Here is a 19,066-nt window from a genome sequence, read left to right as displayed (position 1 = left end):
TCATACCACAGAGTGAGGAGTAAGGATTTTGCTGGGTAATATCACTTCCCTTTCTCAGGTCACCCCAGATAGAATGACTCGAAGGGAAAAGAAGGCGAATGACAAAGCTGGAGAATCCCAGGGACGGCAGGGCCTGGTGGGCTGCCGCCTATGGGGTCGCACAGAGTCAGACACGACTGAAGCGACTTAGCAGCAGCAACCAGTTGTTGGCAGGCCCACTGCTATAGATAAGACAGGTAAATCTGGGAAGATCCTTCCAGGTCAGCTGGAGGAATGAAGAAGGAGGCTGAAATATCAGGTCAACCAGGATACAGAAGGAACCACGGAAAGAGCCGCCCACCAGCGTGACTGAGTGCTCTTGGGGACAATCCCCTCTTCAACGGCACAAAGCAAATATCCAGATGCTATGAGCTGCCAGATGTGATTAACTGAGGAAAGGTGACGCTGCCCACTCAACTATCTGAGGAGACTCCTCATCATGGTGACCCAAGAGTTTTCTGCAAAAGCGTTAACAGAACAAATGGGGGCTCCATCCATCTCCCATCTCCACTCCCTTCTATTCTCTCCCTCTGCCAGAGTCAGAACAGTGGGCTATTTTTAAACCACTGGCAACACAATCTCTCCTGGAAGTATGGGGGCTTCCTGACACGGGCTGATGCTCCCTCAGAGGAGGCGCAGGCCCCCCTGCCTGTCCGTCTTCTCCCAGGACAGTGGGACAGAGGGGCCTGAAGGAGAGGGCCTGAGGAGGAAGCCTGCCCTCCCTGCACAGGAATAGGGAGCATCTGATGCTGGCTTCCACGGCAGGGATAACCAACTGTGGTTATCCCACACATATATTCATCGAACTTCTTCACCCAGAAGGGGGAAGGCTGAGGCTTGGGCAAGAACCAGCCCCATGCACAGCTACCCAGAGACAGCTCAAGGCCAGGAGGCAGAAAAACAAGCTCCAGATGCCAATTCTAGCCTCTTTTAAAGAAAAAAAAGATTAAGTGGATGTCAGTGTCTCTTTAACAGGCATCCAATATGCTCTAAATATAATAGCAAACATTTTATTAAACATTGGAGCTTCTTTTTTTTTTTTTTTTCCTTAGAGAGACCACAGTGAAGCCAATTTACAAACAAATAAAGCTTTTCAAGAAAGGGGGCTGTGTGTACTTACAATCGCTCCAGCTGCTTCAGATCCTGGAAGGCACCTCTCTCGATGACGCTGACCTGGTTGTCTTCCAGATGCCTGGAACCAAAGAGGTAGCAATGGTCAAGGAAGAACAAGGCTCACGGCTTCTCGTCCTAGGCTTAGGGCCACGCGGGCTTGGCCACTCAGCCCCTCCCGTGACCCTCTGATGCCCACCCCTCCCCCACAGCCGGGATCAGTCTGGTGGGACAAGATACTTCACATCCCAGCTTGGTGCCACGGTAACCAGGGTTTCGCCGCCTGCACACTTCTACCTGACAGATTGGTTTCCATGCCTCTATTTTAAGAATGTTCTCAGCAAACGTCCTCCCCCCTCTAAGCACTGCAGGATGTTGCACAGAAAAAGAAGAGGTAAAAGCTGCTTCTTATAAAAGAAAAAAAAAAAACACATATATTCGGCATCTCTTTCCTTGGAGCTCCCTCCTCCGAAGATTCAAAAATACTTCATTGAAAGGGCTTTCTCTGCTCACTCCGTCTCTGGGTCACCTCGAAGAGAGGCTGAAGCTACTGTCGGGCGTGCCTGCCTGAGCCAGGAAGTCCTCGTGCCTCGGGCCGGTCTGCTCCCAACGTGAAGGTGATGGTCACAAAAGCTAGGTCTCCCCAGTCACGAAATCTACCCATCTCCAAAGTCCTTCAGGCAGATGATTAAAAGCTTGATTCATGCATGTGGCATATCCTGAGAACTGAATGTACAATGGAACATTTGTTCCCCTAAACTTTAAAAAAAAAAAAAAAAGGCAGCTTAAAATGAATTAGCTTAACAGTAGGGAAGAGAAGAGATGAGGCTGCCTGGTTTCCATCCAGGGCTGCCCCTGGTGGTCGAATGGGACTTGGCAAGGATGCAGCTGAGACTGAAGATGTTTCTTTGGAAGGTGGAGTTTTCAAAGGGCTGTATGTTCGTCTGGATGAGGCAGAAGGAGAGGCGCCCTGAGGCACCTAAAGGAAAAGCAGAAGGAGGGAAGAGCAGCCTTGGAGAAGCTTGGTTTTCACTTCAAAAATGACTCCATGCATGCCAGCCCTCCACCTCTGAGATATTTCATAACCCCCTGCACTTCTCAGGCTTAACCCTCAGGGCTTTGTGTGTATTTCCAAGTCCCTCTTCCTCACAATTCCTAAGAACAAATAAAGTAAGGTCTGCTGTTCATCTTCACAGTCCCAGCCCTAACACAGGTTCCCAGCACAGCAGCTACTTCACGGACTTAGTGTATGAATAAAACACTCAAGAGGACCTTGGGTACACACTGATGTTGCATCACAGTGTGTTGCATCACACGAAGTTTCTGACTACCAGAGTGATGGAGGTATTTGCTTTGGGTTCAATGATATTTTACATGTTTGTGAAATTGTCGCAAACAATTAAAATTCAGGATAGTATACACACATATACATACCCTACAAAAGAAACCCTTTTAGGAAAATCAGCTTATATTTTCAAATTTGAACAGCTGGGGCTTCCCTTGTAGCTCAGCTGGTAAAGAATCCGCCTGCAAAGCAGGAGACCCCAGTTTGATTCCTGGGTTGGGGAAGATCCCTTGGAGAAGGGATCAGCTACCCACTCCAATATTCTTGGGCTCCCCTGGTGGTTCAGACTGTAAAGAATCCACCTGCAATGCAGGAGACCTGGGTTCAATCCCTGGGTTGGGACGATCCCCTGGAAAAGGGTAAGGCTACCCACTCCACTATTCTTGCATGAAGAATCTCCAAGGACAGAGGAGCCTGGCAGGCTACAGTCCACGAGGTCACAAACAGCTGGACACAACTGAGTGACTAAGCACAGCACAGCACATGAACAGCCGGCCAGAATCCTCATCCACTGTGATTCACACACTGATGTTACTCCTGACCCTGTAGGCTAGCCCCACATAGGCTCCTCGTTTAAAATGTATGGGCTCCAAGGAGTAGAAAGGCTAAGCTTAGACTTGTCCAAGGAGAAATTACGCATATAATGCCACATGGTATGCTCTCACTCCCGGTCGTGTGCTTATCAAATTGGGTTGAGAATCCCTTTCCAGCTTTCTCACTAACAACTCATGGTGTGGTACTGGACTGTCTAGTCAACCTCTCAGAGACTCAGCTTCCTCATTTGTAAAATCACACACACACACACACTAAGTGCTTGTGAGATTAAAAGTGGAATAAAGCGTATAAATGATCTTGCCCGGGATCTACAGTACAATCAGAGGCTTAATAAATGTCCTTTTCCTTCCCTTCTCTTTCTTTTCCATCCTGCCATATGGCAAGGAGGGCCTTGGAATACTAATAGACTCACAGTAAGCGCCTCTTGCTAAACAGGGGACCAGTGCAATTTGAGTTACCTAGGGTTTGTTCAGCTGGGTTTTTACTGTCAATCAATCCATCACAGAGTTTGTTGTCAGTACTTCTCAGCTGTTACAAGGAGCAACACTAAGGTGGCTGAGTGTCACATTCCCTCAGGGTTTCTAAAGGAATCTAACTCTAACCTCCCATGATGAATCTCTTAGTTCTGTCCTAATCAATCTAACACTATCAGTTTATTTCAGAAAGGGAACTAGAAGAGATGGTTGGATACCTACATCTTCTCCTCTCTGGTCAAGCCCTAGCAGGCTCAGTTTTATAGTAAGTTCTTTACACACAAACCTTCAAGCTGTGAACTTTCAAATGTGCGGACATGTGTTTGTATGTCCAGTCACATGAGGCGGGAGGGAAACGGCAGCGTGCCCTCCACCTCCTGTTGCTGACGGTCCTCCAGCTCTACCATACCCCTCCTCTCCCTCTTCCCGTCAGTAACTCTCCTTGCTCCTTCCCCTGAGGCCAGTCGCTGTATGCCAGATGCTGCACTGTATACTGTACTTTTCAAGGAGCATACTGTAAGATTAAACATGTTTTATTTTTTTCTGTTTGTCTGTCATGTGTGAAAACTATTATAAACCTACTACAGTACATTACCATATAGCTGATTCCGTTAGTTGGGAACCTAGACCAACTTTGCTGGTGTGTGCTAGGTCATTTCAGTCGTGTCCGACTCTGCCACCCTATGAGCGATAGCCTGCCAGGCTCCCCCGCCCATGGGATTCTCCAGGCGAGAACGCTGGAGTGGGCTGCCATGCCCTCCTCCAGGGCGTCTTCCCAGCCCACAGGGTGAGGCTGAGTCTCTACATCTCCTGCACTGGCAGGCGGGTTCTTTCCGTTTCATTTCCTTGGCTGTGCTGGGTCTCAGTTACGGCATGTGGTATGTGGGATCTAGTTCCCTGACCAGGGATCGAACCCAGGCTCCCAGCACTGGGGTGCAGAGTATCAGCCACTGAACGACCAGGAAAGTCCCAGCAAGCAGGCTCTTTATCACCAGCACCACCTGGGAAGCACAGACAGGGCTTACAAACGAGCTCTCAGAACAGACTTTGTTCCTATGTAGGGGAGTAGACAACTTACTCGGAGAAGGAAATGGCAACCAACTCCAGTGTTCTGGCCTGGAGAATCCCAGGGACGGGGGAGCCTGGTGGGCTGCCATCTATGGGGTCGCACAGAGTCGGACACGACTGAAGCGACTTAGCAGCAGCAGCAGCAGCAGACAACGTACTATACTGTCTTCATAGAGAAGTGTCCTCGACTCTGGGTTGCCTATGGGGTTCAGCCAGAGGGAGGAGGTGAGCGGCTAGAAGAGTGAGTGAGGCGGGGAAACCGATTCCAACTGCCCCTCAGCCAGACTGCTCCAAGTTGGCTGCGTTTCTCTACCTAAGAGCCCAGGTGCTAACTGGCAGTCCTTCCTTTGCGGGCCTCAGATAACCACTTCCTCCCACTGTTCCTTGAGGCTCAAAGGATGCTAGTGACGGCTGCTAGCCCCAGGGAGCTGCACCAACTCATCCCGGTTTCTCTTAACCTCACCCATAGTTTTGCAAACAAATCTTTATTGATCTCTCCTCATGTGTCCTCCTGGGATCCTGAGTGGTAAGGTAGTTTGGGCCTCTTCTGGACCTTCTTCCTAGACCTTTCAGGATCCAGCCTAGTACCTGGTTTTTAAAGGCTCAATAAATAACCAACGTGTGATGAATAGATGAATCACTGAAGCAGTGTGCTGTGAACCTCCTGTCTAGACTTCCAGGCAGTCGAGGAGAGTGCACTAACCATCGCTATCACTCTCATTTCCATGACCAGCTACAGGAGTCAGGAGATCCAGGAAAGGCTGGACACCCAGAAGGGCTGACTGCAGCTTGAATCTGTTCTGAATAAGAGGGACACGGGTTGTGTTCATCTTTGGCTCTTTCAGCATTGTTATTTTTTTAGTTTTAACATTGGATCAGAATCAGAAATTGCCCCCACATGATAATGGCTGGGGTGGAGTTTAACTATTTTATTAACCCCATTTGGGATAAAGCTGGTTCCCACACTGTGGGCATAGCAGAGCTCTTGCAACAGACTACTAAGAAAGAGAATATAATTGATAACACCAGAAGAGACCTTTGCCTATTCCCACCCCTTGGAGGGAAAAACTGTTATAGGCAATTCTTGTATCTTCTCCTTGAATATACTTTATTTGGGGAAAATTCCCTCTGGATGAAGCCAAAGTTCTCCAATCTCCATTTTATCTGCTTTCATCCATTCCCCTGTACTGTATTAACAGTTCTGCATGGAAATGGATGGTAAGCTCAAATTATTCAAGACGATTGAGTCTTTTCTGGCTCACAGTAAACTGTAAATAAGAAATAGATACAGGGAATATGCCAAGGTGTGATGAAAGTTTTTCAAAAAAGAGAGTTGTCTAGGTTACTCAGCTAAAAAGAATGGGTTGAGAGGAAATATGGTTTAAACGTCAGGATATTTTATTGGTGTGAGTTAGAAAACATTTCAGCTATTCCATGAGCAGATTCTTTCACACTAAGAAAGGGCCACTTGAATGGATGGTCTTTGAGCTGCTAAGGAAGATAATGAAACACAGAATATTAACAGAGTCTAGGAGGTGCGGGGAGGGGGAGGATTTTGGCACAGCTTTATCAAAATAAGAAGAATGTACCAATTAACTGCAAAGATAAACTGTAGTCAAAGGAAAGTTGTAGACCATCCAGAGGATATTAATATGATCTTTTGTGATTATTTTAAACTTTCTATTTGCAGACAGCAGATATGGAAATTGGAATTTTTATTACATCTTTCTGATGTAATGGTAAGAAAATCAAAGCATTATTTTTGACTTTGTTGGAAAAATGAAGCATTAGCTGCAATTTCTGACTTGTATGAAAGGAAATCTTCCATAGATGCAAGAGAAAGAAATGGAGAAAATAGAGGAATGTCTCTTCTTTAAGCTGGTAAATGATCTGGAATCAGGAGTTTACTGCCTATATCTCTTTAATAAAAATCACCTTAACACTGAGCCATGAAACTCCCCCACCTTTATCCCAATCTCAAGTCTGATCCACACACTTGTCAGAGCTGCCAGTCATTTGACAGACACATGACTGCTTGGGGCAAAAGAAAGACTTGGCAGAGGATAGGGCCTTGCCCCCTGGGGGTGGTTGGAGGACGGTGCACTGGCCCAAGACCAGAGAGCACGTGGAGGGAACAGCAGCTGCTAGCTGGAGGCCCAGCACTCGGGTCCCAGCACCCCGCCCCCCGGGGCTCGGGGGAGCTCGGCTGTCACCTGCACGCTGCATTTATAAATGGCTAGGTCATTACCTTCCTGGTTTCCCAAACTTTCTATAACGTGAAGGAACAGAGGCACTGCATGGAGGTTAGAAAGCACACACTCTGGCTTCTGAGTCCTCCTCCTTCCATCCGTTCCCTGCTCTGCAGAACTTAAGCTATCTGCGCCTGTTTCCTCTGGGCAGATAAGCATTAGTAACTATGTAACAGAGCTGAGTCTGTGGAAGGCATCATAGATACATCAGTTATTATCATCATCATATTTACTTCTCAATCAGGAAAACAACACGATGCAAGTAATGTTCCACAGGCTTCAGTGAGGATAAACAGACTGTTTACGAATCCATCAAAACCGCACGGCATTAGGAGGGTTGGAAGGACTTCTAACTACTTTTCATGAGTCACACTGTATGTCCCTCAAATTCATATGTTGAAGACTTAATTTCCAATAAATCAGAATGTGGCCTTATTTGGATACAGGATCTTTACTGAGTAGTCAAGTCAAAATGAGGTCATTACATGATTCCCCTGGAGGTCCAGTGGTTAGGACTCCGTGCTTCCAAGGCAGGGGGCATGGCGTGGCCAAATTAAAAACAAAAAGTTAGGTCATTAGGATGAACCCTAATCCAATCTGACAAGTATCCTTATACAAAGGAGAAATTTGGCCACAGAGATAGACACACATAAAGGGAAGACAATGTGGAGAGACCTGGAGACAACTGTCTCAAAGCCAGAAAACTCCTGAGGCCACCAGACGTTAGAAGACAGGCCACATTAGACCCTTCCCTCACAGTCCATGACAGAAGCTAAGTCTGCCAGCTCCTTGATTCTGGACTTCTCATCTCCAGAAATGTGAGACCACAAACTTCTGTTGTTTAAGTCACCTAGTATACGGTGCTTCCCTGGTGGCTCAAACAGTAAAGAATCCGCCTGCAATGCAGGAGACATGGATTTGATCCCCGAGTCGGGAAGATCCCCTGGAGAAGGGCATGGCAACCCACTCCAGTATTCTTGCCTGGAGAATCCCACGGACAGAGGAGACTGGAGGGCTACAGTCTATGGGGTTGCAAAGAGTTGGGCAAGACTGACAGACTTTGTAACAGCAGCGCTCAAAAACTAATACATTATTCACTCCCTAGTTTACAGATAAGAAAGCTGAGGCCCAGAAGCATACAGTGGTCTGCTCAAGGTCACGTGGGTAGTAAATTCCAAGTCAGGACCAGAACCTACTATTTCTGGCCTGTAGAATAATATGCATTGTATTATAAAGGGCTGGTAGTAAAAAGAAGGAGGTGGCTTTAGACATCAAGACTTTAGCTGCGACTTCTAGTAAAAATCTGCCAGTGAAGATTCCAGGACATAACACACATCAGGCTGCACTCTCGGTTTGGAACCTCACTTACAGGTCAAAATCACCTTCTGAGTCAGGAAGGAAAGAGGTCCAATGGCTCTTCTCTGGTACTTCTGAACATCTGAGATCCATCAGTGGACATGCATTTAGGAAGCTTCATTCATATTTACGGGTGGGTGAAAGTGTTCACCATTTAGCAATGAAACCTAACATTTCTTGCTCCCCTGCTGCACCAATGCCCATCTCAAGTTTTCCTACCTGTCTGTGCAGCTGCAGGTGTTCAGTAAGCGCCCTGACCCTGTCTGACTCTCACCTCCTTCCTCCCCTTCTCTCCATTAGGCAACAAGATAAATAACTTTTGTCCCGACTGATCTTTTTTTTTTCCAGCATGAAAAATAATTTATTGCAAGAAAGTGCAGAAAGCATTTAATAAAACCGGAAGCTTTGTTGCATTGTCCTAACAAAATGTCCAATTTAAAATTAGTATATTACTCTTACATAAAATAATAATTGGTCTTATTTCAAGTAACAGAACAGTAAAAAATGTCCTTTTAATAAGATGATGATAAAAGACAGGAAATGAGGAGGTTAATATACGGTCGGCTTTGTTCTGTTTATCACTTGACAATGTATTCAACGAAACAGAAGCCATAGAATAAGTTTTGAGAGTCTATTCTTCTACGTGCAGATATTTTCAGTTGTTAAAATTCATAGTAAGTTGAAGTTTTATGGCTACATTATAGCTATTTTTGGATCAACAACATTCTGGTTATGTTGTATTAATTATTCTACAAATATCAAAATAATAATAGTTGATTAATTTACTAACAATTTACTCACTAATTTACTCACCATTTCCTTAAATCTACTTAAAATTCAATGAATTCTTACTTTTTCCATTCTCTATGCACCCGTTAAATTTTTTTTTCCTTTTTTTGGGAGGAGCTTATGTTTCTTTTTAGTACTTCCCTTTTTCTAGGGGTTGTGCTAAAGAGGTATGTGTTGTTCCACTTAGTCCTCTCAACTTCAGAACATAGACAATGGTTTGCTCTCTTAATGCACAGGCTGGAGAAGACATCATAACCTCTACGGAAAGGAAGCATGGTGAGCCAACATGATCCTGCTGCCATCCTAAAAGCTGGGCACAATGATTTATTCATGGATCGCCTTCTGCTTTCCCTGTCACTAGAACAGACTTCTTCCATCAGTCTAGTCCAGCCCACAGCACAGAGACACAGAATGAGACAGCTGAGGAAGGAAACCTGGGTGTACAACGAAGGGCTTTCTGCTGCAGAAGGGTGAATTCTAGTCGCCCGGCACTGGAAGGTGTGATGTCAGGGCAGTGGGACATTTCCACGAGGCTGAAGAGCTGAGGGTGAAAATACACTGGAGAGCCTCATGCTACTTACAAGACGCGGAGGTTCTTAAGTCCAGCAAAATCCGTCTTGGTGATCCTAGTGATGTTATTTCTGTCCAGGTCACTGCAATAGAGAACAAATTTGGGTCAGATTTTTGCAGGTTACAATTATGGTCTATTTAACCCAGACTGGCTCAGGCTGGAGGGACGCTGCTTGTTACAGGGGAAGGCTTTCAATGATTAATGACATTACCTAGAGCATGCTCAGCCAGGCTGAGAGACACTGTATGGAGTAAGCTAGCCATTATGTACATAGTAGAGCCTGGTATGTTTAGCTGCCTGGCTTCTGTTGCCCCTTCTTCAGATAACAAATTTTTCTTTGGAAGCTTCCCTCCCCTGATATAATACAAGTGGGGCTGATCCCTCTTCCCAGCTCTACGGATGGGCACTTGATCCAGGCCAGGCTTATAAGCATATTAACTCCTTGTGACCACAGTAACTGTTTCAGGAGTTCATGCGTGACTCAAATTCCTCATAGCTTTCTCTCCACTGTAGCTGCCAGAAGCCATCGAGCTATACCATGAAGAGAGAACTTTCCAGATGCAGATAAGCCTGGTTCCTGGTGCTTATCCTGTGAGTAGCTGGATCCACCCATGCCTGATACCAGATTCCTCTGTATTTTGAGTCTATGTGAGCCAATCTATCCTTTCTCCCTTATATTTTGTCCTAAATCAGTTTGAGTTGAATTGTCTATCACCTGAAACCAAAAGAATCTTGACTACCTTGGTACCCATCCAGGTACTTGCCGATTTGCCAGCTAATCTGCAGACTCTCTGAGGGCAAAGACCATATCTCATTTAACTCCATAACCCAACATAGCAGAACATATACCTGGCAAAAGTAATCTCATACAACAGGTAAAGACAGCTACATGGACTATTCTGGCCCCAACTTGTAGGCTGAAGCTCCTGAGAAAGGTCCTGAAGAGAAGAATCTGCCATGGAAGAGCTCCAAGCATTATGGTAGTATTGGTGTCAGGGAGAAGGAGGCCCCTCAGGTGGTAGAAAACCAGGATTAGGGAAAAATCAAAGTCAAGAATGAACCTGTTAACAATCGTATAAATATCATGTCCACTAAAATTATCTAGGAAGACAGGATTTTTTTTTTTAAAGACCATGGATAATATGTTACAGTTCTTAATAATGAAGCCTGAGCAATTAATTCTTATTTACCATGCCTTACTGATGAGAAACTTTTCAGGGTTTTGGCCAAGTTGGAATCTCAACAAGGTATCTATAAATTGGCTTTGCATCCCTCCAGAACATTCAGGTACTGAGAAGCCATTTTCCCAGTGACAGATCCCACCCATACATTCACGAATTCTTTTGTTCTCCCAGTCAGGTTCTAAATCTTGCTATTATGCCTCAGAAAGACCAGTGAGTTCTCAAGTTGCATAAAGTGACAAGGGAAACAATTTTCATATTCTAGCACTTTGTATAAGGAAAAATCAAGTTAGAGGAGGGATTACTCTTCTAATCTAAAGAATCAGGTGCTGTGCTATGCTTAGTCACTCAATCATGTCCGATTCTTTGTGACTGTAGCCCGCCAGGCTCCTCCCTCCATGGGATTCTCCAGGCAAGAATACTGGAGTGTGTTGCCATGCCCTCCTCCAGGGCATCTTCCCAACCCAAGGATCGAATCCAGGCATCCCACACTGCAGATTCTTTACCATCTGAGCCACCACGGAAGCCCACTGAAAGAAAAATGAAATGGGTCCTGAGCCACCTCCCTGGGGAACCGCCTCCCTCCCTCATCCAGCTTTCCTCTACTTAAAGTAACAATCATTTAGTCTATTACAGGATATTAAGCAGAGTTCCCTGTGCTATACAGAAGGTCTTTGCTGGTTATCTATTTTACTTTACCTTTTTATGGTTATCTATTTTCAGTTCAGTTCAGTCACTCAGTCGTGTCCGACTCTTTGCAACCCCAAGGACTGCAGCACGCCAGGCCTCCCTGTCCATCACCAACTCCCGGAGCCTGCTCAAACCCATGTCCATTGAGTCGGTGATGCCATCCAACCATCTCCTCCTCTGCCATCCCCTTCTCCTGCCTTCAATCTTTTCCAGCATCAGGGTCTTTTCCATGAATCAGTTCTTTGCATCAGGTGACCAAAGTATTGGAGCTTCAGCTTCAGGATCAATCCTTCCAAGGAATAATCAGGATTGATTTACTTTATGATTGACTGGTTTAAACATCCTGAATATTCCTTGGAAGGACTGATGCTGAAGCTGAAGTACCGATACTTTGGCCACCTGAGGTGAAGAGCAGACTCATTGGAAAAGACCCTGATGCTGGGATGGACTGAAGGGGGGGGCAGAGAAGGGGATGGCAGAGGAGGAGATGGTTGGATGGCATCACCAACTCAATGGACAGAAGTTTGAGCAAACTCTGGGGGATAGTGAAGGACAGGGAAGCCTGGTGTGCTGCAGTTCATGGGGTCGCCATGAGTCAGACACGACTGAACAACAACAAATTTTAAAGACAGTAATGTGTATATGTTAATTCCAGCCCCTCCTCTGAGAAAAGTAAAGTAACAAAGTTTGTTCTTAAATAGCTTGTGATGGAGAAAGGCTGTATTTAGACTTTTCAGACTGAGCTGAGGCTCGTCAAGGAAGAGCAAGAGTTACACAGGGAAATACAGAATAGTTGTGCAAGCACTGGACACTTGCACACAGACAGGCATGGGGGTGTGCTCATCCTCACCCCGAGTTCCTTCTTCCCTCCCGTCTCAACTGGAATGGGTGCCTGGGGACCGTGACCACCGTGATATGACGATGCAACCAAGGCTGTAATTACCAGGACACAGCACGGCATCTCAGCAGCTTGCGTTACTAGCTTGGCACTGATATTTCCAATTAACATTTATTGATGAAGGGGCACAAAGTGTGTGGCTGAAACGCTGAGGATTTGGGGACAAGAGTTCAGGTGGGGATTGTGGGGTTGGCTCAGGCACAGAGTCAGTGTCTGGGAGGCTGAGCTTCAGAGGGAAGCAGCCATGAGTTTGAATGCCTGTACTGCCATGTACTAAGTGACTTATAGGCAGTTCATGTCATCTCCAAGGCTCAGTTTCTCCATCAATAAAATGAGGGGGACAGTCTCGACCTCAACAGTTTTCATGAGGGTTAAATGAGATGATACATACACAGTGCTTATGAGGCACTTGTTAAATACTCAATCCTGAAACCTATTGGTACTATAATTAGTTGAATTACATCCCCCAACCCTCCCATCCTCTCAGCCTCCCCCGACAAACTTCCACTCTGAAATTTCAGCATACCAAGAGCAGAGGACCGTCCCAACCCAAATTATGTGCCTTAGAGATGAATCCTGGGATTGCCCAAGAGACTCTGCTGGTGTGCTGTTTTCCTATAGGGGAAAAGTGGGGTGCATTTTGTGGCTAATAAATATTAATAGAATGACAGCCCCCAGAGTGGTCCCCTCCAGCTGCCCCTCCCTTGCAGCCTGTCTATGACATCTAATTCTCTGGTATCTGGCTGCAGACAGAGGGTAGGGAGAGAGCTGAGTTGTTCATCTGCCCCCAACGCTCTACCCTGCCTAATGCACACACTTCCGCAGGTCAGACAGCACACAGGCTTGAGGAGGCACAGGTCAGGGTTCAAGTCTCTCTACCACTCCCCGCTCCGAGCTATATGAATTTGAGTACCTTACTTAAACTCTCTGAGCCTCCACGCTTTATGTAACCCTCTCCTGCTTGCAACTTCCCCAGTGGCTCAGTGGTAAAGACTCCACCTGTAACACAGGAGCCTCAGGAGACACAGATTCGATCCCTGGGTAGGGAAGATCCCTCGGAGGAGGCATGGCAACTCACTCCAGTGTTCTTGCCTGGAGAAACCCACGGACAGTGGAGCCCGAGAGGGCTACAGTCCGTGGACTCACAAAGAGTTGGACACGACTAAAGCAACTTAGCACACAAGCATGCTCCTACTTGAAGATCTTGAAACTGTGAGGAAGACAGAGCCTGGACTACCAGCTTCTTGGCTGAAAATGGAACGAAGGAAACTGATGCTGAGAAAAGGCTGCCCCGCCTCACATGCTTGTTCCATCCTCGGCCTGGTCATCCCAGGCCGGGCTCCTCTGGACCTTCAGCCATGTGTCTCAGCCTTCAGCTTTGTTCTTTGAGGAAATCAGTCTACCTTATCCCAGTAGGAGTTCTGGACCATGTGCAGGATGAATGATCCCACTTGGAATGATGCTAGATGGGGACGCCATTTCAGTGTCTAGATGGGAGACGGGAAAGTGGGGCCTTCTCAAAACACGTCTACAAAGAGTTTCATTGATACACTTGCCTTCAAGAGGTGAAGTCTATGCCCCCTTCCCTTGAATCTGAGCAGGCCTTTGTGACTGTGTAGGCAAACAGGACTATGGCAGGAGTGATGCTGCAGAACTTCTGAGCTAGATCAGAAGAGGCAGTAAGTGACCGACTGGCTCCTTCTTTGGGCACTTGCCTTAGAGCCTGAGATGCCGCGTGAGAAGATCAGAAGACCTGGAGTCCCCACTGGTGAGATCACGTGAGGCGGGCAGAGAGACAGAGAGACCTCTGCGGAGCCTGGCTGCTCCAGCCCTGGCTGTTTTGAGTCTTTCCTGCTTAAAGGTCAGATGCGTTAAGCGCAGATACCTTTGAGATTCCAGCCCAGCTACCACCTGACTGTAACTTATGAGAAACTCAGATCACCCAGCTGAACCATTCCTGATCTCCTAGTCATAGAAACCATCAGAGACAATACTAAAGTAAGTGTGTATCTTAAGCCATTAAGTTTTAGAGTGACTCATTTTGCAACAATAGAGAGATGGAAGAGAAATATTTAATGTATGAATATTTAATTGACCATAAAAAATGGAACTCCATTTACATGACTGTCAATGGCATGTCCTTTTGGAGACTTGCCTGTCATTCTTGAGACCCTTGGTCCTGCCATCGTGGCCAGTGATGGCTTAGAAGGGCCAAAGGCACATGTCGTTCTAGGGATAAGGTAAGAACTGGCCCTTCCTCAGGCTCTGAGAAGTAAAGGCTGCATGATTAGGGTTGCCCATCTCTCTAAGTGGGGCTTTGGATGCCATGGGAATCATCATGGTATTATATTAGCAATCCATTTTCCTACGTCTGATGCATACAGACAGGCCTCATTTCCCAGCTTCCCGTGCAGGTAGGTGTAACCACGTGACTTCGATTTCATCACCATTACGTGAGTGAAAGTGTTAATTGCTCAGTTGTGTCTGACTCTTTGTGACCCCATGGACTATAGCCCACCAGGCTCCTCAGTCCATGGAATTCTCCAGGCAATAATACTGGAGTGAGTGTCACATGAACAGAAGTAATATATGCCACTTTTAGGCCTGATCCATAAAACTTTCCACCTCCACATTCTTTATTTTTCCTCATCTTGGACTAGATTCAATTGTTCCAGTGGAGAACTCCAAGTGTGGCAGAAGGAAAAAGCCCAAGACCCTGAAAAACTGCGGAACACAGACTTTTCTCCCGTCCCTCCGTTCACCCACATTAGATTCAGACGTGTTCAAGAAGTAACTCTTAAGTGACTGAAACTTGGGGACTATCTGATACACACTCGACATTGAAGAATGCAATGTCTTAGAGTCAGGAGCTTTGTATTCTTTCTATTTCCTTTTCTCTGCAACAGTTCTGGAAGGTATGAACTACTACCTTCCTTCAGTAGATAAAATACTAAAGATTAGCTTTAAAAAGAGCTGGTATTTGTTGAGCCAAACAAGGCACCAAGCTTCCCTGGTGGCTCAGAGGGTAAAGCGTCGGCCTACAATGAGGGAGACCTGGGTTTGATCCCTGGCTCGGAAAGATTCCCTGGAGAAGGAAATGGCAACCCACTCCAGTACTCTTGCCTGGAAAATCACATGGACTGAGAAGCCTGGTAGGCTACAGTCCATGGGGTCGCAAAGAGTCGGACACAACTCAGTGACTTCACTTCACTTAAATCCAGTCAGCAATCATACGTAGAAGGTAAACTTATTATCCCACTTTTCACATGATAAAGCACCCTAGCTTAGAAGATTTTATCCATAAATCAACTTGCCACAAGGTCAAACAAGCAGTAAGCGGCAAGGCTGGGATTTGAACCCAGGCTCCTCGAACGCAGAGATCATGTTTTTAACCATCACATCATGCTGCCCAACTCCAACTAGGATCTAAACATTTCCTACTTCGTCAGGGTGTGTGTGTGTTCAGTCGCATCCAACTCTTTGAAACCCCATGGACTGTAGTCCTCCAGGCTCTTCTGTCCACGGCACTACCCAGGAAAGAATACTGGAGTGGGCTGCCATTTCCTTCTCCAGGGGATCTTCCTGACCCAGAGATTGAACCTGCCTCTCTTGCATCTCCTGCGTTGGCAGGCAGATTCTTTACCAAGTGCACCACCAAGAAAAACTAATGACTAAATAAACAGAAGAGAGCAGAATTTATCATCATATGTCATAAGGAAAGGGAAGGGGTACCCCTAGTGGCTTTGCTGCTCCCCACTCCAGCCAAGATGGTGCACACTTTTTATCCCATCTTCCCATGAGACCTGAGCCGGGGGGAGTGCTGAGCCCCCTTGCAAACTACAGGGGGAAACGTGTTCTTGCTGTCCTTGCCCACGTCTGGTTTCTACCATGTTCCTCATCATCCGCCATGTTGCTTCCATGACTAGGCATCACCACGGTAACCCCTGCACCGCTGTTCCCCATCTCCGTCAGTGACTCATAAAGCAGTGCTGCGACTTGGAGCTCTGTGCTTCTCTCACATCTGTCTGACACCTTGGGTCGGGTGGAGAGGAAGTGTAACTCAGAACAACACTGGAAAAAATGAAGCAGAAATGTTCTAGGGCAGACCACTGTCCTTATCTTGGCACGTGTATATTCATCCTTCTTTTGATTAACTCTGTGGCATTCTTGCAACATTTTCTTTTTGTCATTCGGGGGATGAAGAAAGGAGCAAAACTCAATCCCAGCACAGGGGTGGAGAAATAGGGCTTCAACTGTAAATTCAGGAGATGAGCGTTTGAGTCCTCGCTTTCTCACTTCTGGGCTATGTGACTTTGAGAAAGTCACTTAACCTTACTGGGCCTCAGTTGTTGGTACTGTTGTTGAGGCTTTTATAAAGTATGACCACAAGTGCCAGCTCTACAGGATTACTATGAAATTCAGGAGATAAAGTATGCGAGGAAGTGCTTTCCATACAGGAGTGGTTAAGCTTTCATCTACACCATCGACGGGTAGGGAGAGGATGCAGAGGCATAGGTTAGGACTGGCTTCACCAAAGACGTTCATCTGTGACGGGTAAACATACAGAGCCGGAGAATACACCATCAGTTCAGAGCAGACTTTAAGACCACCAGCCCTCCATACAGGCTTCCCAGGTGGCTCAGTGGTAACGAACTTGCCTGACAGTGCAGGAGATGTGGTTCAATCCCTGGGTTGGAAAGATCCCCTGGAGGAAAAAATGGCAACCCACTCCAGGGTTCTTGCCCAGGACATCCCGTGGACAGAGAAGCTTGGCAGGCTACAGTTCATGGGGTCACAAAGAGCTAGACACAGCTGAGGGACAGAGCATGCACACACGTGAGCACACCGTCCGTGTGATCAGGACACGCACAGTGCCGCCTTCTGCGTGTCAGGAGAGAAAATAAGGTCTCAACACAGGGCAAACGTGTAAGCGCCACCCTACAACAGAGTGGCTCCCCATTACAGGGGAACACAAGGGGAGACTGGTTGTTGGCTCATGTTGGACATGATGCCTAGAGGGTATCTGGGATGGGTAGGGAGCAAGACTCAAGATCTAGAATGCCCTGACGACTTGGAGACCTATAATTCTATTTGGGGGTCCAGAACCAAGCGGGCTTAGAAGTCATGCCTTGGTCCTTGTCATTAGAGAGCTTGCAGTCTAGCTTAGGAGACGGACTAAGACTTACGAGATACACAGAGAATGATGTAAGAGTATAAAAAACTAAATGGTAAGAGATGTAATCTAGTGATAGGTTCTGCGGGGAGTGGGCAGTCAGAGACCTGAGGGAACTGTTAGAGCAGGAACTCAGAGAGAAGGCCCCTGGAGCACATGGGGACGGAGTGTGTTGGGGGTGGGGGCTCGTGGTGACAGCAGGGCCGTCACAGGGGCCACAGAGAAGCGGAAGGTCTGAGGCCGGAGAGGCCCTGCAGGCTCACAGGCCTTCAGATGGGTGATGCGCTCACATCAAGACCCCAAGGCCCAGACTTCCCTGGTGCTCCAGTGGCTGAAAAGCCACTTACCAATGCTAGGGACACGGGTTCCACCCCTGGTCCAGGGAAATCCCACACGCCGTGGCACAGCTGTGACAGCGAAATGCGCCTGCCGATGCTAGGGACACGGGTTCCACCCCTGGTCCAGGGAAATCCCACACGCCGTGGCACAGCTATGCCAGCGAAATGCGCCTGCCAATGCTAGGGACACAGGTTCCACCCCTGGCCCAGGGAAATCCCACATGCCGTGGCACAGCTGTGCCAGTGTGCCACAACTACTGAGGCCCACGCTCTAGAGCCCGCGAGCTGCAGCTACTGAGGCCCACACTAGAGCCCGCGAGCCACAACTACTGAAGCCCATACTAGAGCCCGCGAGCCGCGGCTACTGAGGCCCACTCGCTCCAGAGCACATGCTCTGCAACAAGAGAAGCCCCCGCAGCGAGAAGGCCACACACGGCAACTAGAGAAAGCCTGTGTGTAACAACGAAGACCTAGGGCAGCCAAAAATTAAAAAAAAAAAAAAAAATCCCATAGCCCGATCTGGGGACTCCTGCTCAGGACAGGGTAGGAGGAGCTAGAATTAAGATGTTCCTTACCTAGTCTGAACCCCTGTTTACAACCAGCAAAGAAGAGGGTCTAACAAAGCCAGAAGAAGCTGGCAAGGGAGCTTGGGCTTCACTTTGTGATTCGCCTCTCTCTGCACTGGGAGGCTGACCTGAATGGAGCACACTGCAGGGCTGGCCCCTGGGCTCTTGCCTCTCTTCGAGTTAAGCTGAGCAGGAGCTGGGAGAAAGGGAGCAGAGGGGAGGAGGGCATTCATCCTCCTGGTGGGCACCCTGAGAGGTCATGCAGGTTAGCTAGCATCACCACCAAAGGTCGCAGCTCCTCCTCCTCCTCCTGCCTGACCACTTCCTGCCCCAGAACATGCTGCCTTCTCTCCTCTTCTCTGAGCAGCTCCATCACCCTTAGTCGTGCTTCCCTGAGCCCCAGCCACCCCTCTGAAACAGTCGTTTATGATGCTTTTGAACTGTGGTTCTGGAGAAGACTCTTGAGAGTAATTTGGACTATAAAGAGATCAAACCAGTCAATCCTAAAGGAAATCTGTCCTGAATATTCATTAGAAGGACTGATGTTGAAGCTGAAGCCTCAATACTTTGGCTTCCTGATGCAAAGAGCTGGCTCACTCAAAAAGACCCTGATGCTGGGAAAGGCAAATGGAGAGGGGGCAGCAGATATGAGATGAAAAGACCCT

The 19,066-nt window shown here is 47.3% G+C and overlaps 1 protein-coding gene across 1 annotated transcript in view; it reads right to left on the bottom strand.

The window, feature by feature from the left end:
* SLIT3 (slit guidance ligand 3) overlaps positions 1–19,066 on the bottom strand; it is a 729,977-nt gene that overhangs the window by 663,005 nt on the left and 47,906 nt on the right. The window contains exons 2-3 of the mRNA XM_040262791.1: positions 9,566–9,637; positions 1,160–1,231 (exon numbers count right to left, since the gene is read on the bottom strand). Coding sequence (XP_040118725.1) covers positions 1,160–1,231; positions 9,566–9,637 — 144 coding nt within the window. The remainder of the gene's footprint in view (positions 1–1,159; positions 1,232–9,565; positions 9,638–19,066) is intronic.

This window comes from Oryx dammah, unplaced genomic scaffold, assembly GCF_014754425.2.
Source record: "Oryx dammah isolate SB20612 unplaced genomic scaffold, SCBI_Odam_1.1 HiC_scaffold_20, whole genome shotgun sequence".
Lineage (NCBI taxonomy): Eukaryota > Metazoa > Chordata > Mammalia > Artiodactyla > Bovidae > Oryx > Oryx dammah.
Note: the sequence above shows the minus strand (reverse complement) of the source record. Positions and strands in the feature narration are given on the sequence as shown.